The sequence below is a fragment of the Sebastes fasciatus genome, chromosome 6, assembly GCF_043250625.1.
Source record: "Sebastes fasciatus isolate fSebFas1 chromosome 6, fSebFas1.pri, whole genome shotgun sequence".
Taxonomy (NCBI): domain Eukaryota; kingdom Metazoa; phylum Chordata; class Actinopteri; order Perciformes; family Sebastidae; genus Sebastes; species Sebastes fasciatus.
Genome location: NC_133800.1, coordinates 24,068,169 through 24,080,594, shown reverse-complemented (window position 1 = coordinate 24,080,594; position 12,426 = coordinate 24,068,169). Strand labels below are relative to the sequence as shown.

Genomic DNA, 12,426 nt, shown 5'->3' with positions numbered 1-12,426 from the left:
CACGCACACTTTAAGAATAATGAGCTTGAAAGAGCAGTACAACGGATCTAAATGAGAGTCCACCTACTCAGTGTGTTTATGGGCATTTAACAAACAAAGGTGCACAGTTTAACTCACAAACCAGCGGCGTAAAAACATTTGTGATGGCTGGTAATTACACAGCAGAGAAGTCCAAACCCAGCTTACGCCTCGCTCGCTGCTACTGTGATTCTCTTTTCCTTTCTCCCTACATACTGCAGAAAACACCCGAGCCACGCCAAAATTGGATTTGAGAGAAGGGAAAAGTCTGCCTCTTTTTATCAGTGTCCTCCCTCACAAATCTAAAAAGTGCACACCGCAGTGTGCTCAAAGCGTATAGCTGTAAGATAGCCATGATAAGAATACCACCAAGCCAGGGATTTCTTCTGTTCTTTTCATGTTCTCTGATCCATAAATAACCGAGCTAACGCCAACGAACCAGAAAAATGGCATTACAGGTCTTCAGCCAATGTACGCTCTCTTGAGACAGAGACTCATTTACATCTTCATGGCCATATGCTTCATATACAAGTATAATTGATGAGCTGTTAAACAGAATTTGGGATTACTAGTTCTCGTTGACATTTCCTGGAATCTTCCAGTGCAATAAAACTCTGTGACGAGGAGTAAAGTCCACTGGAATGTTGATGAAATTAGGCCTTATGTTTGTCTTTATTTCAACCAAAAAACAGCTTAATTCAATTTGACATTGTACAATGTAAACCAAAGTAGAGCTGCAATGATTAATTGATTAGTTGTCAACTATTAAATTAATCACCAACTATTTTGATAATCAATTAATCGGTTTGAAAATTCTCTGATTCCAGTTTCTTAAATGTGAATATTTTCTGGTTTCTTTACTCCTCTATGACAGTAAACTGAATATCTTTGAGTTGTGGACAAAACAAGACATTTGAGGACGTCATCTTGTCTTTGGGAAACACTGATCAACATTTTCACCATATTCTGACTTTTCCTAGACTAAACAACTAATCGATTAATCAAGAACATAATCAAACAGATTAATCTTCAATGTTAGTTGCAGCTCTAAACCGAAGAGACACAAACATGAAGGTATAAGCGGCAGTAGGAAGAATGTTTTTGGCATCCATAATAACCTTTCAGCATATTGTAATTCAAGTGTTCTGAGAGAAAGCTAGACTTCTGCACCTCCTCATGGAGCACCGGAGGACACAGAGACACATGATTTGTTTTCTGTCTCATGCACTACTGTCAGGATATAGTGACCGTTTTATAAAAATAACTTTTTCTAATCATATTTGCACCAACCTGCCTACTACCGCTTTAAGTCGCAAAGCATTAAGACAAACAGTCAAATCAGCATCGTGTGCTCTCAGCTGGAAGTCAACATGTGTTTGTACCGTTGAGATTTCAAACTGAACTCACATCTCATATATAGATAACTTTTTGTCCATTAATTTGAGTTATATTTTCCTTTTACACACACACACACACAAACCATTTTCTGTGCATGCCGTATAGCCTATATGTCATTTTTCTCTCTCATTTCTTGCTCCTTGCTTGCTCAAGGACATGAGTTGCGAGGCTTAAAATACTGCCAGGGGCAACAGAGAGAGGAGCAGCTGGATGTGTGCCACCACAGCACTGGGGTGCAGGACCACAGCAGTGGATCTTTTTGAGGACAATTACAGATAAAAAGTCTCCGCTGAGAAAGAGCCAAAGTGTCTCTGCTGGGTTAATAAAATGTTGGCGTTCCAAAAAAAAAAAAACAGGACAACAAGCCCAATCCTTTGACGGGGATATAGACGCATGAGGACAGACGCATAGCGGGGACAAGGCTGTGTGCTTAGTGCTTAAAGATGTAGACTGAAGGCTATCCTTGCTTGATCCCCTTTTGGATCTTGTTAAGCTCAAGGATAAGACGAAGGGAGGGAAGATTGGATATTCCACTCAGGAATCCCAGCGAGGTGTCTCACTGGAACACACCTGGTGGCTTCAGTCAATAGAGAGGACGGGCTTTTTAAAATAATAATAAGAAATAAAGCCAGACTTTTAGTCTTTATCTGTCACAATTACATTTTATTCAAGAGATTTCAAGGCAGTGTTTTAGGTCTACTAAGTCTGCTTTTCCAAACAAAGTGTGTATAGTCACAGTCGCACCAGAATACCAGAAGGTCTACCTCCCTAATTACGCCTTCATTATGCTGTGCAGGCATTTTTCTAGCGCCGATTTGATCCTCTCATTTCCTGGAGTGTGTTATCAATTCCCATCACTATTCGCAGTGAGAAGCTGTGTCCTGCAGCTTTATGACACACATTGCTCAATTAGGATCACACTGTGTATGGTTACTGAGAGGGGCCTTGGCATATGGCAAACATCATTACCGTGCACTTGCAGCCAGTGAGTCAGCACTCATAATAGGTGAGCTGTCGAATAAGAGACATCCTCGGAGCTGCGAGGAAGAGGCGCTAATCAAAGTGTACGTGCACACGCAGATGTGCGAGGTGAAGTTTGAGAGTGTTTGGCGTTTACTTTCTGGAAATGCGTGACCTCTGAATAATGCAAGGAAATCAATGCAGGTGTTTCTTTTATTTGAAGCATAAGTGAGGCATGATTGGCTGCAGGCTTTTACATGAATATAATCAGATGATGATTCTTTGCCTCGAGGCACAAAAAAAGCCAAACAAGGTACGGTCAGTGAATGAGAAAAATGTTTTTCATCGCAGTTGATGTTAAGTTGAATTTGGGCTGTCAAAGCTAGGTAAATTTGTTTTAACGCCACTAATTTCTTTAACGTATTAACATTCTTTCGGAGGTTATAGTGGGCTTATATGATACTAAAAAACCTAAGGAATCTATTGGTACCGACCATGTCTAGCTTGTCCAAACTTACGCTAAATTTTGGTGAGGAAAAACTGTCATGGCCATTTTCAAAGGGGTCCCTTGACCTCTGACCTCAAGATATGTGAATGAAAATGGGTTGTATGGGTACCCACGAGTCTCCCCTTTACAGACATGCACACTTTATAATAATCACATGCAGTTTAGGGCAAGTCATAGTCAAGTCAGCTGACACACTGACACACTGACGGCTGTTGTTGCCTGTTAGGCCTGAGTTTGCCATGTTATGATTTGAGCACATTGTTTATGCTAAATGCAGTACCTGTGAGGGTTTCTGGACAATATTTGTCATTGTTTTGTGTAGTTAATTGATTTCTTATGATAAATATATACATATATTTGCATAAAGCAAGCATATTTGCCCACTCCCATGTTGATAAGAGTATTAAATATCTCCCTTTAAGGTACATTTTGAACAGATAAAAAAAACGTCTGATTAATTTGCGATTAATCATGATTAACTATTTTAACCAACTGCCAGCCCTAAATTGAATATTTGCAGCTGTAAAGCTGAACAAATCTAAAATTAAAGACATGACTTGTTAAGTTATTATCCAGAGAAAATATTCACAATATAGTGGATAAGATGCATTATCCAAATAGCATTTTCCCACAAGACAGAAGGGATTCATAAGCCAGACCAGCAGCTGTACATTCTGGTTGTAAGGCAGCCAAAGTAAACGCTGCTCTCCTCCTTGTGGCGCTTAACGACTGATGTGCAAATTTACATTATCATTGTTTTAGCAAGATGTCAGATAGATAGAGAGGAAGTCCTGCAAAATATCTTGTCTGCAACAGTCAACTGTTTATGTCATGTTGTGATTTCAAACTATGAAGAGATCCCTCACCAATGCAGCAGGTCTCTGTAACTTTCCCCATCAAATAATTATGGCCTCTGAGATGAATTTTGATGTAATAACCTGACAAGCCAAGAGGTAATAAAGCCCCGACGCTTCTGTTGCACAAGAGATTCCCTGTCATGTTGAAATATTCATGAGATAAATGTTATTTAAGGCCAGAGCTGCTCTGGGTGTGTAGTACAGGTGCAGTGGGTTCTTCATTATACATCATTGTACATCTGAACAGATATGAGTTGTTGTCATGGGGTATAACTTAATTACAGCATGCATAATAACACTGTGTGGGACATATATTCAGATGTGAGTTAGAGCAGACTGATATTCACATACACAGCAGTGTGTGTGTGTGTGTGTGTGTGTGTGTGTGTGTGTGTGTGTGTGTGTGTGTGCGTGTGTGTGTGTCAGGTAGGATGTGATGTGTCCCTTCTACCTGGCTTGAACTCGTCCTACGTGTTGGCTACAGTTTCTGTTTAACTTCTTAATGTCTGGCTGCATATTCTTTGTAAGAAAAAGCACATTTTCTCAGTTGAAACTAGAAGGACTATAGAAGACAGTTATTGTGCTTACCTGCAAAAAGTAACACCGCCGACTGAAGCGCAAGGATATGCAACATGTTTCTTGGAGTCGTTAGGCGAAAAAAAGAATCCCCCAAAACACTGTATGGTGTGTTAATTCAAAGACAAAAAAAAATCCTACTTGCAGCATCGTTAGTAAAAAATGAAAAAAGCATATTTTTCTGGTCAAAACGCCATGCTTCCTCATCCAGTCATTTTGCAAAAACAAAAAGCATAGTGCGCGTGGAAAAAACAACGTTTCACTTTGTGTCTTCTCTACTTGTTTTTATCTGGGACTTGCATCACTCTTTGAAGCATTTTGTTTTGGAAGAGAAGGACGCTCAGACGCCTGATGAAATGCGTAAAACCAAAACCAAACGTCTATTGTGATGCATCCTGCACAATGATTCTCGGTTGAGCTCCCGAAACAATTTTTTTTTTCCAGAATTGAAAAAAGGTCTTCAATCCCTCGTCCTCAGTTGGTCTAAAGGTTTGTCTTTCTCTGCATCCTCCGCATCACCAGAAAGCACCTGAAGTTGGCTGCTCTGCGGTGCGTAAAGTCCAACACAGAAGCAGCTCCCAGCCGGCATCATGCATGGCATCACATAGAAAAGTAAAGAAGTTCAAAATTGCACCATAGGTCAGTATACATCCGCACCTAGGCAAGTCCTGAGCGCAACTCCAGCAGCAGCAGCAGCAGAGCGCGCACAGCTTCAGCCAAAATGTTCAGCTGCCACTTTCTAATTACACTTTGGCACCGAGTGCTTCAAATATTCTGCGAAAGTCCGCGTTCAAGCCTTCAATCTTTCGATGTTTATGTAGACAGGGCAATAATATAGGCGACAGTTTCAGTGGAAGCTTACGCACAGTCAGCCGTCCAATGCGCGTCGAGAGAGAGGAGAGAGAAGAAAGCAGAGCGGTGACAATAACTGGCACTGGCACACATCAGGGGGGGCGTGTGGCTCTCCTGCAACAACACACCATTGTTCACTGGTATAGTGGTGAGAATACACCTACATGTTTATATTAAACACTTTGGATTCACATTTAACCCAAAAAGGCATCCCCCCCCCATCTTCAAATAGGATGCACTTTTCACCAAAAGTAATTTATCTTCCCTCCTCACTAGACACCTTATACCCTCCCACTGACACTGTTGCCCTCTGTGGACAGAAAAAATGACTTCAAAAGTTGTTATCGAACATGTTTCAATTGATTGCATGATTGCTCCACTCTGCGGGCACTAGTGCCCTCGTGTGGACAGGGAAGTGAAGTGAACCAGAGCTGCTCAGGTGTGAAGGTGGAGGACAGGAATGATGGACACTTAACACTGTGGAGCAACCATAAAGATCCAATTATTAACAGGTGATTAAAGTGAGAAGATCACCTATTTGATGGAAGCATGTTACTGATGAGGTCTTGTCCCCCTGAGAGAGATCAGTGACTACAGTGTGTTCAGTTAGGTGCATTTTGACCTCCTCTGTTCATTCATTTTATTTTCCATACGTATTTTCTATTCAGGGCCATGATGGATATTATGTTCCATCCCAGCATGCATCTTGAATATGTGTATAGCAGCTTTTCTAGCAGACTACTTGAGGATTACCAGAAGTGGATGAAGTACCTGAAGGACACACTTAAATAAAAGCACAGAAATCTAACCAGAAAATGACTTTTGTAGAAGTTAAAGTCACCTATTAGAATATTACTTGAGACCTAAAGCTTTAAAGTGTCCTATATTTACTGTACTTAAAGCAGCAGTGGGTAGAAATGGAGAAAAAAATAAGTTATTTTTATAAAACGCTCTAAATACTATATCCTGACCGTAGTGCATGAGACAGGTATCTGAAAAAAATCATGTGCCAGTCCTCCAAAAATATGCATTACCATGTGGTTATTTCATACAAACTATTTATTTATTGAATTACCAGAAAACACTGTGATATATATCGTTATGGAGATATGAAACTACCTATATCGGTATAGAAGATTTCTACCATATCGCCCCTAATTATGGGTGATAGCCAACTGCCATCAGCAAACTATGTTTCTATGGCCATATCATCTCTGATGCAAGCGTTACACATGGCTTCATATAGATATGCTCGTGTTTGAAATAATTATTTGTGACTCCACAACGTAATCGTTGCCACCGGATTCTTCAAAATTAAAATAACTTCAGCCCAGAAAATGAAATGAAATATGGTTTTATTACCACAATCTGGTGATTGATTAAACCGTGAGCCAGATTTTTTAGTAATTTTTTTTTTTTTGTGCGGGCCAGATGGTGTTGTGAAGGAAAGATAAAGAAAGATCCATGAATGCTAAATACGGAAATATCAGATGAGTCACCCACCAGTCTAATCAGTCTTTTCATGAGTGTTTTGTTTCATTGCTTTGCTTGTCTGCCATGCTGTGATCACTGGAAGGCGAGGACCCAACATTCGGCTGGTTGGTGCTTTGATTGTGCAGAAGATGCTCATGCTGTTTTCAAATGTAATTAATGTAATTTCAAAAAGGAAGGCCATGTTTATTTATCAAAAATGAATTGCGCACCAAGGGCGACAAATACTAACCTACAATACTTCATGTGGAGATATAAATGCATGTTCTGTCTACAGGTACGCCACACACTGTTAACAGCAAGAGCACCAATTTTATATATTTTAGTTATATGCATTTATCTTGCAGGCCATACTCACAACTCATCTCACATGCTGTCAGTCAGTTTATCAGGACTGTCAAGCTAAACGGAAGTACATCAGTAAAGCAAGTTGTGGCCTAAAAGCGGTATCACAACCTATGCTTTGACTCTGCATGCAGCATTCATGTCTAAAAAGGCCTGTCAAACCGAGAAAGGAAATCACCCAGAGCACTACTTAGAAAGAGTGTGTGGATACTACTCCAATTAGTTGTTGTGAAGATGTTCTCAAAGGTAAGAGCGGGTTTGAAATCCTTTTAACCACTAAATCATAGTTACAGCCACTGCATGCGTTCTCATTTTAAGGCATCCTTTCTACTTCAAATTCCTTTTTCCTCCTGAAGGAGCCAAGCTTTTTGCTTCCTCCTAAATGTGTGCAATTTGATCGCAGAAACTAATACACTCTTGTACAGCTGCAAAAAGCATTAAGAGCAGTCACTTCCCTAGCTGTAATGGTTGGGCTGGAACATCACTCACACCAAGGCTTGTAGCTGTCCAAAAGTAGCCCTATTCTATAGCCTGACACTCAAACAAATCCCTTGAAGCCCACACTACACTGCGGCCCATTCAACAGCTGGAAATCAGAGAAAGCACCAGACAGAGCCAGAGTGGCTTGGGTTACATCGTCTGTAGCTGCAAGTCATTAAAAAGAAAGTAGCAGAAACCCTCTCAGTCCTGCACATGGTTAGTCCATTTCCTTGGCTGACTCACACACCATCCGTCTCCCTCCTAAAGCTGATAAGACACATTCGATTCGGGGAAAATTGGAGTTTTTTAAAACAGGTAGAGCACTTGTTGGCGATGTTTAAAGAGATATCTAGAAGGCAAAAACACAAGCAACTGTGTCTTGACACGCGTGACGTTTCGAACCACAGACCTCTCCGAGGACAGGTCATGAGACTTTGATGTCTGGAGAAAGGTCTCAAGTCTTTGATGTCTTGGAAAAAGATCTTGAAGCTTTCATACCTTGTAAATAGACCGAAGACTGAAATGTCAGACACATGCACATACAACATACTGTGTTTCAAACTTTGAGACAACGATCAGATTTTACTTAGGAATGTTTGGTGGTTTAGTTTCCTGCCAGGGCTCAGATTTTCTGTCAAGAATACTAAAAACAATTTCTGGTCAGACGGATGGACTGTTATCAGGTCCTTTAATGGGTGTTATCAGTGGTGATAAGCTTCATAGATGTGGGTCAGAAGGTTTATCATTGATTCACATGGGTGATCACCAAAAGAAGGAACAAAAGAAATTGACAGCAACATCTAGCGACTGTAGTAATTATGACAGGAGCAAAAGCGGAAGTCAGGCGCTGTAGTACAGACATCGTGAAACTCCATATGGGGTAGAGGTCGCGGGCAATGGATGGGACACAAAACACAGGGCTGTCAGCCAGGAGTCTGGGGTTTTCATCCCATGTGAAACCAACAGCTTGTAGTTGTCTTTGTGTTCACAAACGTAAAGTTTCACTTTTCAAACATAGTTCCAAAACACACTCCTTTTCCTGAAACTAAACCAAGTAGTTTTGTTCCCTAAACCTAAAGAGGTTGTAGTTTTGTTCCCTTAACACAAATAACTTGTAGTTTTGTTCCCTAAACCTAATGAAGTTGTAGTTTTGTTCCCTAAACCTAAAGAAGTTGTGGTTTTGTTCCCTAAACCTAAAGAAGTTATAGTTTTGTTCCCTAAACCTAAAGAAATTGTAGTTTTGTTCCCTAAACCTAAAGAAGTTATAGTTTTGTTCCCTAAACCTAAAGAAGTTGTAGTTGTGTTGCTTAAACCTAAAGAAGTTATAGTTTTGTTCCCGAAACCTAAAGAAGTTGTAGTTGTGTTGCTTAAACCTAAAGAAGTTGTAGTTTTGTTCCCTAAACCTAAAGAGGTTGTAGTGTTCTTCCCTAAACCTAAAGAAGTTATAGTTTTGTTCCCGAAACCTAAAGAAGTTGTAGTTGTGTTGCTTAAACCTAAAGAAGTTGTAGTTTTGTTTGTGTTCAAAACATAACGTTTCATTCAGTTTCATGTGTTAGAACGTGTTGCTTTTATTACACTTTTACAACATAGTAGGCATAGTAGGCCCCTACTGACCCACATCTATGAGGCTTAATGACTGATAATGCACATTAAATGAGCTGATAACAGTCAAATCAGGTATTCTGGTATATAATGTTTACACATTATGGGATACTCAGATATTAAGAATACCATATGGGTGAGTAGAAACACACTACAGGCTGTGTTTTTGAACTTTTCCATTGCCCCTCCGTGACCTTCGGTAGGTCCCTGGGGTATATACTATCCTGTCCTCTATAATGAATCGTCCCCTGTGTCTTCTTTTGGGTGGTATCCTTCATCTGTGACCTTAACCAGCCTCAGTGCCTTGTCCTCCAGTCAGTTGGTAGACAGGAGGCCCAAATTCATCACCACCTTTCATTCTCCTCCCCTGGCCTATCTGATCTATGATAGCATTAATAATAACCGCTGCAGAATGCCCTGTCGCCCTCTGTGCCTTGCCCACTGCCGGCCTGCGCAGATTACCACCAGCCATTCACAGCCCATTAAAACTGTATTTACTTATCAGCCTCTCTGGGGCCGTCACTCTGTTTTTCAAGACTGATGCCCAGAGGGAAGGCAAAGAGTGACTTTCCTATAGCCCACAGTGCTGTAAGTCACCAGTCCCAAATGATTTGTCCTTTATTTTGCTGCCTACTGAAATCAATGTTAGCCCCTTTCCATAACAAGACATAAACACTTTAATAACTCTGTAAATAGAATGAGACAAAAAGGGTGTTTATTGTAAGTGGGCATATTATCAAAGTTTTTATGTTTAATTTCTGGTGAATAGTTAGATAAAAAAAACATTATACAACTCTTATATCTGTTCATTGAATATGAAGTTTGCTTAGCTCAGCACAAAAACAGCTACCCTGGCTCTATTCAAGGATTACTAAATCAGCCCAGCACCTCTAAAGCTCACTAATTAACACCGTAGGCCTGTATCTTGTTTGTACAATAACTTACTTGTAAAGTTCACCGTTTTACGGGGGGGGTTATGTGTGCCACACTATTTATAGCTGGGAAAAGTAACTTCCTGGAGTCTGGTTGACCAGCCTAGCCGCACATCAGTTTGTGAAATCACGGAATCACGAAATTGAATCTATTGATTTGTGTACATAGACAAGAGTTTCATGTTTTTTCGTGATGGTCAGCACAAAATCAATTTGTATGTAATCCTTGTAATTGTGAATCGGGAAGTATAAAGAGGTGCGAACGCCGCATAGGGAGGAGGTCAGGGTGGATGGCTGGGTCAAAAAACACAGGACTTTTGCCCAGGAGATCAGTGTTTATGTCCCGTGTGAAACATGAGTTTATGGTCTCAATCGTTAGTTTCAAGTCTTCCTCAATACAGCATGATGTTCATTTAGTAAATTATGGTCTCATTTAGAGTCAAATAGACCATAAAGCAGGGGATGCTTTAGGGCGTGGCTACCTTGTGATTGACAGGTTGCTACCACGGCGTTGTCCGGTCTGGGAGTAGTCTGTGTTTTCGTTTTACAACTTTAACCCTTTCACAGTGTGTTTTCAGTTCATGAAAGTTAATAGTAACATTTTGGTCGCCTAAAAATGTCTTATTCAGCGTTCGGTTGTACTTATCTCCACCCTCTCATGTCACTTGTGGTTGCAAAAAAAACAAGATGGGGACGGCCAAAATGCCAAACTGGAGGCTTCAAAACAGCAGTCCACAAACCAATGGGTGACGTCAAGGTGACTACATCCACCTCTTATATATGGTCTATGCATATGACCGTGCTGAAATACTTAAAAGACAAATGTTACAAAGCTATCAGGCTATAGTGACTTCAATGCATCAGTCTGTTTGCCTCAAAGTTCGTTAGCCAGACCAAAGAGTTTCCTGCAGTTGGGGTCGACTGCATGTGTGTGCAGTTTGCACATTATATTTGACTGACAGTTGAGCAATCATGATAGCATAAATGGGACAAGGTGAACTCTCCTCTTTCTTCCTTACACAGACAGTTATTTCTTATCAGCTAGAATGTGTCGTGGTCTACTTTGGGTGTGCTTATAACTTCCCCTGACCTTTAAAAGGGCTGATTATTGCCATCCACAATCTTCACTCAGCAATACGCTGCCAGCACAAAAGGATATTAGGCCCAGACCTGCTGCTCTGATAATTCCAGCTCTCGGTGCGGAACTGAGGGAAAACCAAACCACAATGCCCTGCCACTTTATTATCATTTCACTGCCACCACCTTCACCCTCACCACTGCTACTCTATCACCTTTCACCTCAGCTTTTTCAGGAGTTGAAGAGTTCTCTCTGTGTTCTCTTTTTATTACATCTTAAAGGTACTTTGTATCCACTGTAATTAAGTTCTCCTTTATGCATCACCCTCCCGGGACAAACTACACAGCTTTGCCCAGAATACTTTGTAGCTGTGTAAATCTCCTCAGTGTTGGGAGGTCCCCCATGACTCCAGCTCTCCTGACAGCACTATTTGATAGAAATTGAGGGCACCAACTGGTCTAAATGTTTAATAGATTTTTATTTTACTTGTGGTAATCTTGTAATCAGAGGTTCGAGGGGGGGTTACATCTATCACCAAGGGAACAAATAAAAGTCGTATTGTCTCCTGCTCCCTTTCACCTGGGGAGGAAATGTGAACCAGATAAATGATGGCCTTGTTTCAAGAGAGGCGCAATCTATTGCCAACGATTTGTGGCCAACAAAGTAATTTCGATACCGTTCTTTGTATTGATAGATGGGGCCTAAATTTGATAAAGAGCCAATTTACTCGTAAGGGGTATAGAAATGGAACTGCGGTTATCTTCCCTCTTTTTTTTCCCCCTCTTTGCCTCCATCCCACCAATCCAGTTCGAAATTAGACCGAAAGAAAAGGACAAAAAGCACAAAGGGTAATATTTTTGACAAAGCTGTCCTCCTAACTACCACCATTACTCTTCGATGCCTACAATCCCTGTGAGTTGTTTCATCACATATAGTATTGAGAGAGGTTAAAAATACTGTATCAGTGTGACATGTTTGTGACTTTGTGAGTTCATATTTTGTTGAATTGAATTTTTTTGGCTGATTGTTAGGCTTTAATAGAGGACCACAAAGCAGTCAGTAGCTCAGGTCATGTTAAAGCTGGGGTAGGCAGAATGTTTTTTTTATCATTGGGAACAATTTCCATAATAACCTTTCAGCATATTGTAATTCAAGTGTTCTGGGAGAAAATTAGACTTCTGCACCTCCTCATGGCTCTGTTTTCAGGCTTTAGAAAAATCTAGCCCCATTTCAGAGAGAGAGAGCGTAATTATTGGCTGTTCATTCAACGGAGGCAGCTGTCAATCACTCGCTAACTCCGATTAAACGTCAAACCTGGCAGTGCTGAGA

At 40.7% G+C, this 12,426-nt stretch overlaps 1 protein-coding gene across 1 annotated transcript in view; it reads right to left on the bottom strand.

Annotated features, from left to right (window-relative positions):
* LOC141769509 (transmembrane protein 132C) overlaps positions 1-5,281 on the bottom strand; it is a 162,421-nt gene extending 157,140 nt beyond the window's left edge. The window contains exon 1 of the mRNA XM_074638642.1: positions 4,330-5,281. Within this exon, the coding sequence (XP_074494743.1) occupies positions 4,330-4,375 (46 nt within the window). The 5' untranslated portion in view covers positions 4,376-5,281. The remainder of the gene's footprint in view (positions 1-4,329) is intronic.
* Between the last annotated feature and the right edge of the window lie 7,145 nt (positions 5,282-12,426).